Source organism: Malaclemys terrapin, chromosome 1, assembly GCF_027887155.1.
Source record: "Malaclemys terrapin pileata isolate rMalTer1 chromosome 1, rMalTer1.hap1, whole genome shotgun sequence".
NCBI lineage: Eukaryota > Metazoa > Chordata > Testudines > Emydidae > Malaclemys > Malaclemys terrapin.
In genome coordinates, this window is record NC_071505.1 from 352,861,825 (window position 1) to 352,882,643 (window position 20,819).

Consider the following 20,819-nt stretch of genomic DNA (forward strand, 5'->3'; position numbering starts at 1 on the left):
AACTGCCAGTTATCCAGTTGGTCTGCAGACTGTAGCAATGCATGCAGGACTCTGCATTGTCCTTGTTGAACATCATCAGATTTCTTTTGTCCAATTTGCCTAGGTCATTCTGGACCCTATCCCTACCCCCAAGGGTATTTACCTCTCCTCCCAGATTAGTGTCATCCACTACGTTCTGAGGGTGAAATCCATCCTATCATCCAGATCATTAATGAAGATGTTGAACAAAACAAACCCCAGCACTGAACCCAGGGCACTCCACTTGATATAATCATCATCATACTTGACTTTTCTATCTTGGTGGATACCAAAGGCTGGTTTGCTGTAAGTGAACTGCACACTATGTCCTACCTCAGTGACCATAAGAACGATCATACTGGGTCAGACCAAAGATCTGTCTAGCCCAGTATTCTGTCTTCTGACAGTGGCCAATTCCAGGTGACACAGAGGGAATGAACAGAACAGGTAATGATCAAGTGATCTATCCACCAGAACCCATTCCCAGCTTCTAGCAAACAGAGGCTAGGGACAACACCTATTCACATCCTGGCTACTATCCATTAATGGACCGATTCTCCATGAATATGTCTAGTTCATTTTGGAACCCCGTTATAGTCTTGGCCTTCACAACATCCTGTGGCAAAGAGTTCCAGAGACTGACTGTGAGTTGCGTGAAAAAAAAATACATTCTTTCATATGTTTTAAACCTGCTACCTATTAATTTCATTGGGTGACACCTAGTTCTTGTGTTATGAGGAGTAAATAACATTTCCTTATTCTTTTTTACACCTTTCATGATTTTATAGAACTCTCTCATACTCTCCCCCCCCTTAGTCATCTCTTTGCCAAGCAGACAACTCCCTGTCTTTTTCATCTCAACCCATAAAAAAATTGTTTGATGCCCCTAATCATTTCTCTATACCTTTTCCAATTCCAGTATATCTTTTTTGAAATGGGGCAATCAGATCCTCATGCAGTATTCAATATACATGCATACTATAGGTATAGATAGAGGCAATATATTATCCCTCTTATTACTTCTTCCTTTCCCAGTGATTCCCAATATTCTGTTAACTTTTTTGACTGCCACTGCAGATTGTGTGGATGTTTTTGGAGAACTATCCACAATGATTTCAAGGTCTTTCTTGAGTGGTGTGAGCTAATTTAGACCCCATCATTTTCTTTGTATAGCTGGGAATGTGTTTTCCAATGTGCATTACTTTGCATTTATCAACACTGAATTTTACCTGCCGTTTTGTTGCCCCGCAGTCTGCTTGGGACTGAACTGTCTTGAATAGTTTTGTATCATCTGCAAATTTTGTCACCTCACTATTTACTACTAGGGCTATCAAGCAATGAATTTTTTGTTTCAACATCACCCTGGAGCATACACTGGGATATGGTCAGAGCCCTCTGGGGTGTCCAAGGGCCAACTCCTGGACCCCCTGATTTCTCCTCCAGTTGGACTCTCTGCTGCAGCCATCGCCCTGCTAGCAGAGTCCCCTCTCCAGCCCTTGTGCCTGTCTCCTACCCCAGCTTTCTCTGGCAGTCTCTGTGGTTTTAAAAGGCTGGACCAACACCTCCTCTCTCTGTTCCCTTTCTGGTGAGGTTCCATTCCTTCCACGCCCGCCCCTCTGCAGAGAAGCTGTAGTAAACAGGTTTTCATCACTTCTTCTGTCCAGGCCGATCTTGTTAGGGCCGATAGCCTTTAATGACTTTTTAATATATATACAGATGCCTCCTGCCCCTTAGTACAAAGAGGGTGAGCGAAGAGTAGAGGAAAATCCCAAAGAAATAAGGATATAGATGGTTGATACAATCAAATGTGAATGAATAGGGTTAAAATATCTGCTCAATGTGCAGTGGCAATCAAAAAAGCGAACAGAATGTTGGTAACCATGTAGAAGGTGTAGATTCTGGGATGCATTAACAGGTGTGTTGTGAGCAAGACACGAGAAGTCATTCTTCCGCTCTACTCTGCTCTGGTTAGGCCTCAGCTGGAGTATTGTGTCCAGTTCTGGGCGCCGCATTTTAAAAAAGATGTGGAGAAATTGGAAAGGGTCCAAAGAAGAGCAACAAGAATGATTAAAGGTCTTGAGAACATGACCTATGAAGGAAGGCTGAAAGAACTGGGTTTGTTTAGTTTGGAAAAGTGAAGACTGAGAGGGGACATGATAGCAGTTTTCAGGTATCTAAAAGGGTGTCATAAGGAGGAGGGAGAGAACTTGTTCACCTTAGCCTCTAAGGATAGAACCAGAAACAATGGATTTAAACTGCAGCAAGGGAGGTCTAGGTTGGACATTAGGAAAAAGTTCCTAACTGTCAGGGTGGTTAAACACTGGAACAAATTGCCTAGGGAGGTTGTGGAATCTCCGTCTCTGGAGATATTTAAGAGTAGGTTAGATAAATGTCTATCAGGGATGGTCTAGACAGTATTTGGTCCTGCCATGCGGGCAGGGGACTGGACTCGATGACCTCTCGAGGTCCCTTCCAGTCCTATAATCTATGAATCTATGAATCTATAATAAGACAGAAAATATCTTATTTGGGGGGAGGGATAGCTCAGTGGTTTGAGCATTAGCCTGCTAAACCCGGGGTTGTGAGTTCAATCCTTGAGGGGGCCACTGGGGGATCTGGGGCAAAATCAGTACTTGGTCCAGCTAGTGAAGGCAGGGGGCTAGACTCAATGACCTTTCAAGTTCCCTTCCAGTTCTAGGAGATGGGATATCTCCCTTAATTATTATTATTATTATTATTGCCTCTATAAATCTATGCTATGCCCACATATTGAATACTGAATGCAGATCTGGTCACCCCATCTAAAAAATAATGTTGGAATTGGAAAAGAAGGGCAATAGAAATGATTAGGGGTATTAAATGTAGGAGAAGAGGTGGAACAGTTTTGGACATTTCAGCTTGGAAAAGAGATGCCTTGGGGTATGAGAGTGTCAGGGTTCCCTCATCACTCTGAACTCTGGGGTACAGATATGCAGACCCACATGAAAGACCACCTAAAATTATATTTCTTCAGCTTAGGTTAATAACTTCCCTAAGGCACAAATTCCTTTCCTTGTGACTTTATTGCCCCCATCACCAAGTGATTTAAACAAACATTCAGGGAGGGTCCACTTGAAGCCCTATCCCCCCCAAAATATCCCACTAAGCCCCTTCATCCCCTTTCCTGGGGGAGCTTGAGAATAATATACCAACCACTAGGTTAACAAAGTGAGCACAGACCAAATCCCTGGTTTTTAGGGGACTGAAAATCAATCAGGTTCTTAAAAGAAGAATTATATATATATATAAAAAAGCAATAGAATCACACTGGCAAAATCAGGATGGAAGATAACTTTACAGGGTAAATAAAAAGATTTAAAACACAGAGGATTCCCCTCTAGGCTCATCTTCATAGTTGCAAAAACAGGAATAAACCTCCCTCTTAGCATAGGGAAAATTCACAAGCTAAAACAAAAGATAATCTAGAATCATAGAATCATAGAATATCAGGGTTGGAAGGGACCTGAGGAGGTCATCTAGTCCAACCCCCTGCTCAGAGCAGGACCAATCCCCAACTAAATCATCCCAGCCAGGGCTTTGTCAAGCCTGACCTTGAATACCTCTAAGGAAGAAGATTCCACCACCTCCCTAGGTAACACATTCCAATGCTTCACCACTCTCCTAGTGAAAAAGTTTTTCCTAATATCCAACCTAAACCTCCTACACTGCAACTTGAGACCATGGCTCCTTGTTCTGTCATGTGCTACATTGAGAAAGGTCCAGATCCATCCTCTTTGGAACCCCCTTTCAGGTAGTAATCTAACGTATTTCCTTGCTATTACTTACAATTTCTAGAGTGGTAGCCATGTTAGACTATACCAGCAAAAACAACGAAGGGTCCTTGTGGCACCTTAGAGACTAACAAATTGATTTGGACATAAGCTTTCATGGGCTAGAAACAACTTCATCAGATGCATGAAGTGAAAAATACAGGAGCAGGTATAAATACATGAAAGGATGGGGTTGCTTTACCAAGTGTGAGATTAGTCTAACAAGACAATTTAATTGACAGCAGGATACCAAAGGAGGAAAAATAACTTTTGAAGTGGTAAGAGAGTTGCCCATAACAGATATGTTAGAGTAAGAGTAATGTTTGAGTAACAGTAATGAGAAATTAGTATTGGGGAAATTAAGTTTAGGTTTTGAAATGCCCCAACCACTTCTACATCCATAGTGGCCAGGATGGTGTTTTCTGGAAGATCACTAATGGATTGTAGTTTCCTCAGGAAGTCAGTGGTGTCTCGAAGACAGCTGGGAGTGCTGGTAGCTTAGGGCCTGAAGAGAGAGTCTACGTAGCCAGATAATCTTGCTGTCAGGGTGCCAATGCCTGAGATGAAGAATAAATGGAAACAAATCTGACATCAGGAATCATAACATTCAAAAACCACTTGGCGAACACTTCAGTCTCTCTGGTCACTCAATAACAGACCTCAAAGTGGCAATTTTTCAACAAAAAAGCTTCGAGAACAGATTCCAACATGCAGCTGCAGAACTGGAATTAATTTGCAAATTGGATACCATCAGATTAGGCCTGAATAAAGATTGGGAGTGGTTTGGTCATTACAAAACCTAAATTTAATTTCCCCAATACTAATTTCTCCCTACTTTTACTCACACCTTCTTGTCAACTTTCTGTAATGGGCCACTCTCTTACCACTTCAAAAGTTATTTTTCCACCCTTGGTATCCTGCTGTTAATTGATTTATCTCATTAGACTGACCTCACACTTGGTAAAGTAACCTCCATCCTTTCATGTATTTATATCTGCTCCTGTATTTTTCACTTCATTCATCTGATGAAGTGAGTTCTAGCCCACGAAAGCTTCTGTCCAAATAAATTCATTAGTCTCTAAGGGCCACAAGGACTCCTCATTATTTTTACAATTTCTGTAATTTTAGATGTGTCAGTTCAGGATCTTGTTAGGAGCTGGTTTACCTGCTTGGTCTCTCTCTTTGTCCTGAGAGGGAACCAACAAAAAGAGCACCAACAAAACCTTCCCCCACTGCAGATTTGAAAGTATCTTCTTTCCCCATTGGTCCTTCTGGTCAGGTGCCAACTAGGTTAATTGAACTGATTAACCCCTTACAGGTAAGTGATTCTGTTCCTCTGGCCAGGAGGGATTTTATGTTATTGCACATATAAAGGTTGCTACCCTTCCTTTTATATTTATGACAAAGAGAGATCTATAAAATCATGACAGGTGTGGAGAAATTTAATAAAGAAATAGTATGTACTCCTTCAAATAACACAAGCAATAGGTGTCACCCAATGAAATTAATAGAGAGCAAATCTAAAGCAAACACAAAGAATTATTTATTCACAATCAGACTGTGGAACTCTTGGCCAGAGGAGGTTATGAAGGCCAAAACAATAACATGGTTCCAGTAAAATTAGGTAAGTTCATGGAGGATAGTCAATCGATGTCCATTATGCACAATGGGCAGGGATCATGTCCCTAGCGTCTGTTTGCCAGAAGCTGAGAGTGGGTGACAGGGCATGAATCACTTAATTATTACCTGTTCTGTTCATTCATTGTTGAGCTGTTTTCAGTTAAGTCTGCTGCTGTGGGGGTGTGGCCCAGACCCTGGGTCTGTGTTGCAGCAGGCTAGCATGTCTGGCTCAACAATAAAGGGTTCTGGAAATCCCATAATGGCAGGGAAGACTGGTTCAGAGGTAATTTCAGCACATTTGGTGACAGTCCCAGGGGGATCTCTGTGACCGATCCCATCACATATGTATTAACATTTTAATCCCAAATGGTGTCCCTTAAGTGACGTCCCACAAGTTGTCAGTACGTGTTTGTATTAGAGCTGAGTGGGTTTAATATTCATTTACTTTTCTTTCTTTTATATATGAATTAGATACTATCCTTCTGCCACAAAACTAGATGGTTAAAGTGGCAACGCCTACCAAAATCTGAAATGGCTCCCGTACATCTAGGGGTGGAAACAGTGGAGGTGAAAAGGATACAGTGACTGACAAGGAGAGGGGAAGAGAGGAATGAGCAACAGAAGTGGGGCCTTTGTGGGGAAGATGCACAACAGGGAAGGAGTCTTGTTGGAAGAGCCAGGGCAGGGGGCGGGCCTGCAGGGGTCCAGCTTTCAGTAATTAAAAAGGTTTCAAACCAGTGAATTGTACATAGACTGATTCCCCAGTTTGTCATGCTGCCACAGCACAGTACGGTCATAAAAGGGTTTAATATCTCTCTGACTGTCCAGGAAGTGGTTCAGGGAAGATGGCCCAGCACCATGTCACCAGCCATCTCTACACAGAGACAGAGGAACAGGATAAAAGAATTAGGTCCCTTTACGAGTAAAGAGCCGGAGCAGCCTGTCCCGGATCTGTTTTGTCCTCACCCCATAAATGATGGGGTGAAGCAAGGGGGGCACAAGCAGGTACACATTGGCAATGAGAACAAGGACATGTAGGGGCACTTTGTGGCCAAACCGGTGAACGAGGGAGGAGAAGAATTCTGGAATGTAGAAAGATAATATGCAACAAAGGTGGGAGCCACAGGTCCCAAAAGTCTTGAGCCGGGCATCCTTTGTGGGAAGGCTGAAGATGGCCCTGAGGATCTGGATATAGGACACAGTGATAAAAGGCACATCCAGACCAATCACAGAGAATACTACAAAGAGACCATAGTAACTACTGATGCAGGTATCGGCACAGGCCAGCTTCACCACAGCTATGTGATCACAGTAGGAATGGGGGATGATGTTGGTTCTGCAATATGGCCATTGCCTCACTAGGAAGGGATAGGGCAATGTAAGTATGCCGCTGCGCAGCAGCACAGCCAGGCCAATCTTGGCCACAACAGAATTTGTGAGGGTGGTGGAATGTCTCAGGGGATCACAGATGGCCACATAGCGATCCAAAGCCAAGGCCACAAATATCCCAGATTCCATCACTGAGAAGCAGTGAATGAAGTACATCTGGGTGAGGCAGGCACTGAAATCGATCTCCCTGGAATTGAACCAGAAGTTACTCAGCATTTTGGGCACAGTGGCCGTGGACAGGACCAGGTCGGTGATGGCCAGCATGCAGAGGAAATAGTACATGGGCCCATGGAGGCTCTGCTCCGTCTTCACGATGAACAGGATGGTGAAGTTCCCCAAGACGGCTATGGTGTACATGGTACAGAAGGGGATGGAGATCCAGACATGGGCTGCCTCCAGGCCAGGAATACCAAGCAGAATGAAGGTGGAGGGGTTGGTGAAATTGGTTGTGTTGGAATCTGACATGGAGTAGAGGAGAAGTTGTCCCTGACTTCCTGTATGTGCCCAGGGTATAGGGTGATGGTTGAAGTTCAAATGCCTGGATGGAGAGACAGTATTAATATAAGACTCTACATGCACTACTGGAGGCTGTTTTCATGGGTGAAACAGATTGGTCACTCTTCACACACTGAGAAATGACATTTTCATAATTCAGGGAAATTCAGGACCCTTCTAATGCCAATTCCATATTTTATGATATTCCTTGTATCAATAATTCTTACATGTCAGGGTAGAGGAACTTTAAGAGGCAGCAGTGGGAAACACATGTGTGGATACTGGTTATCCATTCCTTAATGCAATGAAACCCAGGCTAGAAAATCCATGTTGTAGGGAGTTACACATTTATCTGATTTCTCAAAATCTGAAAGTGGAAAAAAATCCAAGCCTTTGTCAAGACATGTGCCAGGGGTAAACATCCCATCTGGAACATACCTCAGGGAAAAGACCTGGGCATGATTAATAGCAGCTCAATTGAAACACCTGCTCATTCGCAGCAGAGGCAAAATGAAACACAATCTTTGGAAGCCTAAGGAATGGGATAGAGAATAACCTCCGCTGGATATGTACTCAGTTTTGGTCACTTTGTCTCTAGAAAGGATATAACAAATATGAAGGGGATTTCCCAGACATGTATGAGAATGGAGAACAGACTGAAAAATCATCATCATAATTGACTTTTCTATCCTGGTGGAAACCAAACGCGCGGTTGCTGTAAGCGAACTGTATTTTGTTTTCTGTGTAATCAGTAAATCATTGTGAAAGCTGTTCTGTTGCTGGCTTGGGAAATACAAGTGTTAGAATAACCACCCATTTGGGTCAGCTCCAGTCTTTGCAGTTTGCCCTAATTGGTTAAACTCACTGTGGGCCACCCTGGAACCCCAGTAACAAGATGCTAAAACTATTATTTTACTTTAGAGAGCACTAGAGACACCCACATCCATGTGAACACATCATGTCCTACCTTAGTGACCATGAGAACTATCGTACTGGGTCAGACCAAAGATCTGTCTAGTCCAGTATCCTGTCTTCTGACAGTGGCCAATTCCAGGTGACACAGAGGGAATGAGAAGAACAGGCAATGTCCGCCAGCACCCATTCCCAGCCTCTTGCAAACAGAGGCTAGGGACAACACCTCTTCCCATCCTGGTTACTATGCATTAATGGACTAATCATCCATGAATATCTCTAGTTCGTTTGTGGCAAAGAGTTCCAGAGGCTGACAGTGAGTTGTGCGAAAAAATACTTCCTTTCATTTGTTTTAAACCTGCTACCTATTAATTTCATTGGGTGACCCCTAGTTCTTGTGTTATGAGAAGGAGTAAATAACCTTTCCCTATTTACTTTCTCCACACCAGTCATAATTTTATAGACTTCTCGCATACCCCCCTTAGTCATCACTTCTCCAAGCTGCCAACTCCCGTCTTTTTCATCTCAAATCATACCGAAATTGTTTGATAGCCCTAATCATTTCTCTTGCCCTTCTCTGTACCTTTCCCAATTCAAATATATCTTTTTATTAGATGGGGCAACGAGATCTGCATGCAGTATTCAATATGTCGGCATAGCATAGGTATAGATAGAGGCAATATATTTTCCCTCCTATTATCTCTCCCTTTCCTAATGATTCCCAACATTCTGTTGGCTTTTTGGACTGCCACTGCATATTGAGTGGATGTTTTTGGAGAACTATCCACAATAACTTCAAGGACTTTCTTGAATGGTAAAAGCTAATTTAGACCCCATCATTTTCTCTGAATAGCTGGGAATATGTTTTCCAATGTGCATTACTTGCATTTGTCAACACTGAATTTTATCTGCCATTGTGTTGCCCAGTAATGTCGTTTTGAGAGATAATTTTGTAGCTTTTCTCAGGGACTTAAACTGTCTTGAATAGTTTTGTAAATTTTGCCACTTCACTGTTTACAAGGGCTGTCAAGCAATGAATTTTTTGTTTCAACATCACCCTAGAGCATACACTGGGATATGGTCAGAGCTCTCTGGGGTGTCCAAGTGCCAACTCCTGGACCCCCTGATTTCTCCTCCAGTTGGACTCTCTGCTGCAGCCATCGCCCTGCTAGCAGAGTCCCCTCTCAGGCCCTTGTGCCTGTCTCCTACCCCAGATTTCTCTGGCAGTCTCTGTGGTTTTAAAGGGCTGGACCAACACCTCCTCTCTCTCTTCCTTTTCTGGTGAGGATCCATTCCTTCCACGCCCGCCCCTCTGCAGAGAAGCTGGAGAAAACTGGTTTTTATCTAGAATACATTTACTCCTTTCTCTCTCCAAGTGAGATCTAATGACTACTTTATATCTATCTATCTATATCTATATCTATAGATATAGATATATATAGATATATATACACACACACACAGATGCCTCCTGTCCCTTACTACAAAGAGGGTGAGGGAAGAGTAAAGGAAAATCCCAAAGAAATAAGGATACAGATGGTTGGTACAATCAAATGTGAATGAATAGGGTTAAAATATCTGCTCAATGTGCAGTGGCAATCAAAAAAGCGAACAGAATGTTGGTAACCATGTAGAAAGTGTAGATAATAAGACAGAAAATATCGTATTGCCTCTATAGGAATCCATGCTATGCCCACATATTGAATACTGAATGCAGATCTGATCACCCCATCCCAAAAAAGATATGTTGGAATTGGAAAACGTAGGAGAAGAGGTGAAACAGATTGGGACATTTCAGCTTGCAAAACAGATGACTCAGGGGGATATGAGAGAGATTGATAAAATCATGACAGGTGTGGAGAAACTGAATGAAGAAATATAATGTAACCCTTAACATAACACAAGAACTAGGTGTCACCCAATGACATTAAGAAGGAGAAGATCTAAAACAAACAAAAAGAATTATTTATTCACAGTCAACCTGTGGACCTCTTACCAGAGGAGGTTATGAAGGCCAAAACAATAACACAGTTGCAGTAAAATTAGGTATGTTCATGGATAGGTCAATTAATGGGTATTAGCCACGATGGGCTGGGATCATGCCCCTAGGATCTGTTTGCCAGAAGCTGTGAGTGAGAGACAGGGCATGAATCACTTAATTATTACCTGTTCTGTTCTTTCCCTCTGAAGCACATGGCATTGGTCACGATCAGAAGACAGGACCCTGGGCTGGATGGAATGTTGTCTTCACCCAGTAGAGCTTTCTTATATAGAAACCATATCTATCTACCCCCTGCTGTAACCCACTAGACTCCACTCTCCCCCCAAAGCTGAGATAGAAACCAGGAAGCTTGCTGGGGTCTCTATCTCCACAGCATTAGTAATAAAGTAAGAATATATTGTGACGTTGCACTTCATAAGTTTATGGAAATACGCTCATGAATGTGAATGTGTTGTAACTGGAATATTCTTTATGCAAAAGATCTCTTGTAAGGTATCTTAACAAAGTTTATAACCCACAGAGTATATTCCTCCTATTTGTATGCATGTATCATTCTTGTATCTGAAGCTAAAAATATGAAGTATAACTCTCAGATCCTATTGTAACTCTGCAAAGTGTGGGCCATTAATTAATTAAGTTTGGGCCAGAATCTTGATGGCTCCCAATGACCCAGACAATTGGTTGTAAATGGCTTATTTATCTGCAAACCTTCCTGTGTATGTGTGGGCCAAACCAGGAACAATGGAGACTAGGGTCTTACAGTGGCATGTGACCATGTTACATGATAGAGGAATCCATCTTAATCCTTTTACTTTTTCATTGTTGAGGCGTGGATGAGGGCCCAGAGAGATGAAAGATTCCCACCTTGTGCCAAAGCTATAAAAGAGGGCAGAGCAGGACAAAGGAGGCCACCAGTCATGAGAAAACACCTGGTTACTACTGGAGATGTCTGCTGGATCTATTAAAGAATGTACCAGGGGAAAGGGTAGGGCCCAGTATAGGATGTAGGCTGGTCTGTGAGAGAAATGTATCGGAACATCTTTGAAGGTGAGATACATCCTGTAATCAGTTTCTTAATGTATTAGGTTTAGATTTGCATGTTTTTGCTTTATTTTGCATGTGTGACTTATGTAGTTCTGTCTCTTCTCATTTGAAACCATTGAATATTACTTTTTATGCTTAATAAAATGACTTTTGTTTATTAATAAACCCAGGGTAAATGATTAATACTTGGGGGAGCAAACATCTTTGCACATCTCTCTATCAGTGTTATAGAGGGAGGGCAATTTATGAATTTACCCTGTATAAGCATTATACATAAGAACATAGGAATGGCCATACTGGGTCAGACCAAAGGTCCATCCAGCCCAGTATCCTGTCTACCAATAGTGGCCAATGCCAGGTGCCCCAGAGGGAGTGAACCTAACAGGTAATGATCAAGTGATCTCTCTCCTGCCATCCATCTCCACCCTCTGGCATACAGAGGCTAGCGACACCATTCCTTACCCATCCTGGCTAATAGCCATTAATGGACTTAACCTCCAGGAATTTATCTAGTTCTCTTTTAAACCCTGTTATAGTCCTAGCCTTTACAATCTCCTCAGGCAAGGAGTTCCACAGGTTGACTGTGCACTGTTTGAAGAACTTCCTTTTATTTGTTTTAAACCTGCTGCCCATTAATTTCATTTGGTGGCCCCTAGTTGTTACATTATGGGAACAGGTAAATAATTTTTCCTTATTCACTTTCTCCACGCCACTCATGATTTTAAATACCTTTATCACATCCCCCCTTAGTCTCCTCTTTTCCAAGCTGAAAAGTCCTAGCCTCTTTAATCTCTCCTCCTATGGGACCCATTCCAACCCTCTAATCGTTTTAGTTGCCCTTCTCTGAACTTTCTCTAATGCCAGTATATCTTTTTTTTGAGATGAGGAAAACACATCTGTACGCAGTACTCAAGATGGGGGTGTACCATGGATTTATATAAGGGCAGTAAGATATTCTCCATCTTATTCTCTATTCCTTTGTAATGATTCCTAACATCCTGTTTGCTTTTTTGACCACCGCAGCATGCTGCTTGGACGTCTTCAGAGAACTATACAAGATCTCTTTCCTGATTAATTGTAGCTAAATTAGCCCCCATCATATTGGGTTATTTTTCCCAATGTGCATTACTTTACATTTATCCACATTAAATTTCATTTGCCATTTTGTTGCCCAATTACTTAGTTTTTTTGAGATCTTTTTGAAGTTCTTCACAGTTTTCTTTGGTCTTAACTATCTTGAGCAGTTTAGTATCGTCTGCAAACTTTGCCACCTCACTGTTTACCCCTTTCTTCAGATCATTTATGAATAAGTTGAATAGGGTCAGTCCTAGGACTGACCTTGGTGGAACACCACGAGTTAACCCCTCTCCATTCAGAAAATTTACAATTTATTCCTATCCTTTGTTCCCTGTCTCTTAACCAGCTCTCAGTCCATGAAAGGATCTTCCCTCTCATCCCATGACGACTTATGTTATGTAAGAGCCTTTGGTCAGGGGCCTTGTCAAACGTTTTCAGGAAATCTAAGTACACTATGGCCACTGGATCCCCCTTTGGCAGTGTTTATTCTTCTTTCTATTTACCTCACTAAGATTTGACTTCCATTTTTTAAAAGATGTCTTTTTATCTCTCACTGCTTCTTTTACATGGTTGTTAAGCCACAGTGGCTCTTTTTTAGTTCTTTTACTTTTTTTTTTTTATTTGGGGTATACATTTAACTTGGGCATCTGTTATGGTGTCTTTGAAAAGTGTCCATGCAGCTTGCAGAAATTTCACTCTAGTCACTGTACCTTTTATTTTCTGTTTCTGTTTCTGATTTATTTGTGGTTTGGATCCCATTGGGAGCTTGGTGTCTGGGTGCTGGAAACAGGTAACTTGTTGAGCTGTTTTCATTTAAGTCTGCAGCGTTGGGGGCATGGCCCTGACCTTTGGTCTATGTTGCTGAAGGCTAGCATGTCTTTCTCAACAAGACAGGGTTCTGAAAATCCCAAGCTGTCAGGGAAGACTGGCTAAGAGGTAATTTCAGCACATCAGATGACAGTCCCAGCGGGATCTCTGTGACCGATCCTGTCACATATACATTAAAATTTTAATCCTAAACTGTGTTCCTTAAGTGACTTTCCACAAGATGTCAGAACATGTTTATATTAGAGCTGAGTGGGTTTAATATACATTTACTTTTCTTTCTTGTATATAGAAATTATATACTTTTCTTCTGCCAGAAAATTAGACGGTTAAAGTGGCAACGCCTAAAAAAATCTGAAATGGCTCCCATAAACTGGGGTGGGGAGAGTGGAGGAATACAGTGACTGACAAGGGGAGGGGAAGAGAGGAACGAGCAACAGAAGTGGGGCCTTTGTGAGGAAGAGGCACAACAGGGAAGGAGTCTTGTTGGAAGAGCCAGGGCAGGGGCGGGCCTGCAGGGGTCTAGTTTTCAGTAATTACAAAGGTTTCAAACCAGTGAATTGTACATAGACTGATTCCCCAGATTGTCATACTGACACAGCACAATAAGGTCATAAAAGGGTTAGAGGTCTCTCTGACTGTCCAGGAAGTGATTCAGGAAAGGGGGCCCAGCACCATGTCACCAGCCATCTCTACACACCAGACATCTCTACACAGAGCCAGGGCACCAGAATAAAACATTTAGGTCCCTTTACGAGTAAAGAGCCGGAGCAGCCTGTCCCGTATCTGTTTTGTCCTTACCCCATAAATGATGGGGTGAAGCAAGGGGGGCACCAGAGGATACACATTGGCAATGAGAACAAGGACATGTAGGGGCACTTTGTCGCCAAACCGGTGCATGAGGGAGTAGAAGAATTCTGGAAGGTAGAAAGATAATATGCAGCAAAGATGGGAGCCGCAGGTCCCAAAAGTCTTGAGCCGGGCATCCTTTGTGGGAAGGCTGAAGATGGCCCTGAGGATCTGGATATAGGACACGGTGATAAAAAGCAGATCCAGACCTGCTACAGAGAAGATCACAAGGAGGCCGTAGTAACTACTGATGCGCGTGTCGGCACAGGCCAGATTTACCACAGCTATGTGCTTGCAGTATGTGTGGGGGATGATATTGGTTCTGCAATATGGCCACTGCCTCACTAGTAAGGGAAAGGGCAATGCAATTATGCCACAGCGCAGCACCATGGCTAGTCCAACCTTGGCCACAGCACAATTTGTCAGGATGGTGGAATGTCTCAGGGGATCACAGATGGCCACGTAGCGATCCAAAGCCATGGCCATGAGGATCCCAGACTCCATCATTAAGAAGCAGTGAATGAAGTACATCTGGGTGAGGCAGGCATTGAAATCTATCTCCCTGGAATTGAACCAGAAGTTACTCAGCATTTTGGGCACAGTGGCCGTGGACAGGACCAGGTCGGTGATGGCCAGCATGCAGAGGAAATAGTACATGGGCCCATGGAGGCTGTGCTCTATCTTTACGATGAACAGGATAGTGACGTTCCCCAAGATGGCTATGATGTACATGGTGCAGAAGGGGATGGAAATCCAGACATGGGATGCCTCAAGACCAGGAATGCCCTGCAGGATGAAGGTGGAGGGGTTGTTGATGTCGGTTGTGTTGGAGTCTGACATGGAGTAGGGGTGAAGGTGTCAAACTCTGAGGCACAAGGGTGTCACCTTCATGTACTGTACGTTCCCCTGACTTTCTGTACGTGCCCAGGGTCTAGGATGATGGTTGCAGTTCTAATGCCTGAATAGAGAGACAATGTTAATATAAGACAGTACATGCACTACTGGAGGCTGTTCTTATGGGTGAAGCAGATTGGTCACTCTTCACACACTGAAAAATAACATTATCATTATTTAGAGAAATGAACTATGAACAACAAACCCATCTAACGCCAATTCAATATTTTGTGATACTCCATGCATCAATAATTCCTACGTGTCAGCGTGGAGTAACCTCAAGAGGCAGCAGCAGGAAACACGAGTGTGGGACTTTAAAGACATCACTTAAATATCCATAGTTGGTAAAGCTAAGGATCACCAGGAATTAGGATATTAAGTAGCTGAAGAAGAAAAGGAATTCTAGAAAAAAATTAGGGCAATTCCTGTGTTTTAAATGTAAATTATTAAAAAACTGAAGGTAAAGATTAAAAAAAGATTTGAAAGGATTAGGAAACTATGGAAAAGCTGGTATCGGGTTAGTTCAAGAATAAAATTCAAAGAATATAAATAATGCTAGTCAATGACAAGGTTTATGCAAAACCGGTCTTGTGAAGAAACCTGAATCCATTCTTTTGTTAGGGTAAACATTTGGTTTATCAATAGAACTGTGCATATGCAATAAGCTTTGATTTTTCTGTCATTTTAATTTATTAAGGGAAAACGGTGAGGTAAAATAAATAACACTCTACAATATCATTGGAGGACACAGAAAATGGACCAAAGACTAGCTGACTGAGAGACCTCAGAAAGCACTTGCAGTGACTGGGGCTTTTTCTAGTGGGGTTCTGCAGGGATCAATCCTGGGCCTGATGTTTCATCACTGACCTGAAAGGAAATAAAAAATCACTGCAGATTTGGGACAACCCAAAGACTGGCAGAGTCCTGAAAATGAGGAGGAGAGGTAAGGTGACCAGATAGAAAGAAGGTTGAAAAAGCTAGTAGGGGGGAAGCTGTTCTAGACTTGATTTTAACAAATAGGGAGGAACTCGTTGAGAATGTGAAAGTAGAAGGCAGCCTGGGTGAAAGTGATCATGAAATCATAGAGTTTGCAATTCTAAGGAAGGGTAGAAGGGAGAACAGCAAAATAGAGACAATGGATTTCAGGAAGGCAGATTTTGGGAAGCTCAGAGAGCTGATAGGTAAGGTCCCTTGGGAATCAAGACTGAGGGGAAAAACAACTGAGGAGAGTTGGCAGTTTTTCAAAGGGACACTATTAAGGGCCCAAAAGCAAGCTATTCCGCTGGTTAGGAAAGATAGAAAATGTGGCAAAAGACCACCTTGGCTTAACCACGAGATCTTGCACGATCTAAAAAATAAAAAGGAGTCATATAAAAAATGGAAACTAGGACAGATTACAAAGGATGAATATCGGCAAACAACACAGGAATGCAGGGGCAAGATTAGAAAGGCAAAGGCACAAAATGAGCTCAAACTAGCTACGGGAATAAAAGGAAACAAGAAGACTTTTTATCAATACATTAGAAGCAAGAGGAAGACCAAAGACAGGGTAGGCCCACTGCTTAGTGAAGAGGGAGAAATAGTAACAGGAAACTTGGAAATGGCAGAGATGCTTAATGACTTCTTTGTTTCGGTCTTCACCGAGAAGTCTGAAGGAATGCCTAACATAGTGAATGCTAATGGGAAGGGGGTAGGTTTAGCGGATAAAATAAAAAAAGAACAAGTTAAAAATCACTTAGAAAAGTTAGATGCCTGCAAGTCACCTGGGCCTGATGAAATGCATCCTAGAATACTCAAGGAGCTAATAGAGGAGGTATCTGAGCCTCTAGCTATTATCTTTGGAAAGTCATGGGAGACGGGAGAGATTCCAGAAGACTGGAAAAGGGCAAATATAGTGCCCATCTATAAAAAGGGAAATAAAAACAACCCAGGAAACTACAGACCAGTTAGTTTAACTTCTGTGCCAGGGAAGATAATGGAGCAAGTAATTAAGGAAATCATCTGCAAACACTTGGAAGATGGTAAGGTGATAGGGAACAGCCAGCATGGATTTGTGAAGAACAAATCATGTCAAACCAATCTGATAGCTTTCTTTGATAGGATAACGAGCCTTGTGGATAAGGGTGAAGCGGTGGATGTGGTATACCTAGACTTTAGTAAGGCATTTGATACGGTCTCGCATGATATTCTTATCGATAAACTAGGCAAATACAAATTAGATGGGGCTACTATAAGGTGGGTGCATAACTGGCTGGATAACCGTACTCAGAGAGTTGTTATTAATGGTTCCCAATCCTGCTGGAAAGGCGTAACGAGTGGGGTTCCGCAGGGGTCTGTTTTGGGACCGGCTCTGTTCAATATCTTCATCAACGACTTAGATATTGGCATAGAAAGTACGCTTATTAAGTTTGCGGATGATACCAAACTGGGAGGGATTGCAACTACTTTGGAGGACAGGGTCATAATTCAAAATGATCTGGACAAATTGGAGAAATGGGCTGAGGTAAACAGGATGAAGTTTAACAAAGACAAATGCAAAGTGCTCCACTTAGGAAGGAAAAATCAATTTCACACATACAGAATGGGAAAAGACTGTCTAGGAAGGAGTACGGCAGAAAGGGATCTAGGGGTTATAGTGGACCACAAGCTAAATATGAGTCAACAGTGTGATGCTGTTGCAAAAAAAGCAAACATGATTCTGGGATGCATTAACAGGTGTGTTGTGAGCAAGACACGAGAAGTCATTCTTCCGCTCTACTCTGCTCTGGTTAGGCCTCAGCTGGAGTATTGTGTCCAGTTCTGGGCACCGCATTTTAAAAAAGATGTGGAGAAATTGGAAAGGGTCCAAAGAAGAGCAACAAGAATGATTAAAGGTCTTGAGAACATGACCTATGAAGGAAGGCTGAAAGAACTGGGTTTGTTTAGTTTGGAGAAGAGAAGACTGAGAGGGGACATGATAGCAGTTTTCAGGTATCTAAAAGGGTGTCATAAGGAGGAGGGAGAGAACTTGTTCACCTTAGCCTCTAAGGATAGAACCAGAAACAATGGGTTTAAACTGCAGCAAGGGAGGTCTAGGTTGGACATTAGGAAAAAGTTCCTAACTGTCAGGGTGGTTAAACACTGGAACAAATTGCTTAGGGAGGTTGTGGAATCTCCGTGTCTGGAGATATTTAAAAGTAGGTTAGATAAATGTCTATCAGGGATGGTCTAGACAGTATTTGGTCCTGCCATGCGGGCAGGGGACTGGACTTGATGACCTCTCGAGGTCCCTTCCAGTCCTATAATCTATGAATCTATGAAAAGTGTAAAAAATCTAGATTAGGCGGGGGGAAATAGGCTCCTATACAAGAAGAAGCCCCAAATATTGGGACTGTCCCTAAAAATTTGGACACCTTGTCACCCTAAGGAGATGGCAGCCTTATCAGTTGATCTGGAGCATTGGTAAGAGTATTTACATTAGTGAATGTATTAATACAGTCAAATGCAAACATATTCTCTCAGAACAGGGAATGCAGGCCTGACCCACGGTCTGGGGTACTGTATTATGCAGTGCAATGACCCTGAAAAGGATTTAGAGGTCAATGTTTAAAATCAACTCAAAAGGCCAATCCTCGGAGGCATAAAAAAGGGAGTGATGAGTTGCAGCAGAAGATGGATTTTGCCTCTCTACATGGGGAAACCAAATTCATCCAGTTCTGGGATCCACATTTTAAAAGGATGTTGGAAAATTGGAGATGGGGCTGAAAAGAGCCACAAAAATGATTGGAGGCTGGAGAAAATGTCGGACCATGAGAGATTTGAAGGGTTTCATCTTTTTAACTTATCAAAAAAATTATGAAGCTGACACTTTCATGGGGAGAAACCTGTGCGTGGTGATGGCCTCTGTAATCTAGAGGAGAAAGGCAAAGCAAGGTGCAATGGGTGGAAGCTGAATGTGGACAAATTCCAGCTGGAAATAATGGCAAATGTTCAGCACTGAGGGTGTTTAACAGTTGGAACAAACTGATAGGGGAAGCGGTGGATTCTCTAGCTCTCCGTGTCAGTAGATCCACACTGAATGCTTTATTGCAAAATCTGCCTGAACGCTTGTCTGAATTAAAACGCTATAGCAGCACTGCCTTAGTGCTTCTGTGTAGACACTACTTACACCACAGGTAGGGTTTCTTCCATCAGCTCCCCAAGAGGTGATATCTAGGTGAACGCAAGATTTTTTCCATCTACCTTATCATGAGAAAGATCACAAAGTGGTGAAATACAAAGCCACATGATCAAAGAAACTGGGAATGTTTGGATTGGAAAAGAGGAGATTAAGGGGGGAACATGATAGCAGTCCTCAAATACTTCAAAAGGCCGCCATAAAGAGCTGGAAGAAAGTTGTTCTGTCTTTCCACAAAGGGCAGGAGAAGAGGCAATGTGTTCAAACTCCAGCACAGCAGATTTAAATTAAATCTCATGAAAAACTTCCTAACTGTAAGAACAGGAGGACAATGGAACAGATGGCCAGGGTAATCATGGCAGCTCATTGAATAGAGGTTTTCCAAGGAAGTATGGGCAGCCATCAATCTTCGATGACTAAGACACAACAAATCCTACATCTTGGCAGAGGGATAGACTAGCTGACCCCTGAGGTCCCTTCTAACCCTGTGGTCCTATGATTCTATGATGTAAAATCCTAGGATAGATCTGGCCTTAGTCACACACAGTCTTTGCGTCAGTATAGGGGTAGCTGGGTGAAAATTAATGGGCTTGTGTTACAGAGAAGGTATGACTGGATAATCTAATGGTCCCGTCTAACATTAAACCATATGGATCTATCAATAAAGAGAGTAGAACAGTAGAGCAGGCATTTATATTTACTGTGTCTCATAACACACGGACAAAGGAACATTCAGTTATATTTCAAGTCTAACATATAACACCAATAAAAGGAACTTGTTAACATAATGCATATTTGACCTGTGGAACTTCTTGCCACTGACATTATTGGAGTGAAGAGCTGAGCTGAATGAGATACACAAGTGGTTTGGCCATTGTACCCGGTGCTCATGGCACGACCTTTAGTTAAGACTGTCTGACACCTTCAAGAAGAAGACCGCATTTTCAGTTGCTAATAAGTTTGCCAAATTTTAGGCATTTGGACTGAAATTTCCCTAACTGCATGTCTGCTTTCCGCAGAATTGTTTTTTGACAGTTTCCAGAATAACAGTTCAGCTGACTTCTCAAAGGAAACTAGGAGAAAATATATCTTTCCCATGCTGAAATGTGTTTCTGGTTGTTATAGTGAGGAGCCCCCCTAGCACCTCCATTCATTCCAGCAGATAAAAGTCAGGTAACAGTTCCCCAATTAAAAGCCACAGCTCTGAAATGCAAGAGGAGGAGGTGACAGTGTCTGTGCATTAACACACAACTGGCTCCTGAGGTCTTTACTCAGTTCTGACTCCAAGGGGAGATTTGCCGAATTAGGACCTGAACAAAATATGGGCCACGATCTCAGAATTCTGCCTTGTATTGTACATTTACTAACACCTTTCATTCTGAAGGATCCACCGTGCCACTGAAACGCAGCCACTTTGGAGCTGCAGGCCATGAGCCGGGATGGGCTGGGGTGCATAGAGAAGAATGAAATTTTGGCCAGTGATACTGCAGGAAACTCACCACCTCTGGCAAGGACCCTAAGATGTTTAATGGCTGCACAGATTGGAAAAGACCACAGACTTACTCTCTATCCCATCACACCGATGTTGCACTCAGTTTTTCTTGCAGACGACTTCCTCAGCAAGTGATGGGTAGCTGTGAATTCTTAAACAGAAGTCTCTTCCCTGGGAATCCCCCTCAGGTAGCCGTGTCCCACACCTATCTCACCCCAGCATCTGCAGCAGGATCCC

The 20,819-nt window shown here is 42.6% G+C and overlaps 2 protein-coding genes across 2 annotated transcripts; both read right to left on the reverse strand.

Annotated features, from left to right (window-relative positions):
• Positions 1–6,353: 6,353 nt before the first annotated feature.
• On the reverse strand, positions 6,354–7,307 carry LOC128833590 (olfactory receptor 52R1-like). The gene has a single exon (XM_054021571.1). The coding sequence runs from the start codon at positions 7,299–7,301 to the stop codon at positions 6,354–6,356; it is 948 nt and encodes a 315-aa protein (XP_053877546.1). The 5' UTR covers positions 7,302–7,307.
• Positions 7,308–13,932: 6,625 nt separating this feature from the next.
• On the reverse strand, positions 13,933–14,880 carry LOC128834820 (olfactory receptor 52M1-like). Its single transcript, XM_054023943.1, has one exon. The coding sequence runs from the start codon at positions 14,878–14,880 to the stop codon at positions 13,933–13,935; it is 948 nt and encodes a 315-aa protein (XP_053879918.1).
• Between the last annotated feature and the right edge of the window lie 5,939 nt (positions 14,881–20,819).

Coding starts and splice junctions, on each gene's coding strand:
- LOC128833590 (XM_054021571.1), bottom strand. CDS start 7,301: ATGTCAGATTCCAACACAACCAATTTCACCAACCCCTCCACCTTCATT.
- LOC128834820 (XM_054023943.1), bottom strand. CDS start 14,880: ATGTCAGACTCCAACACAACCGACATCAACAACCCCTCCACCTTCATC.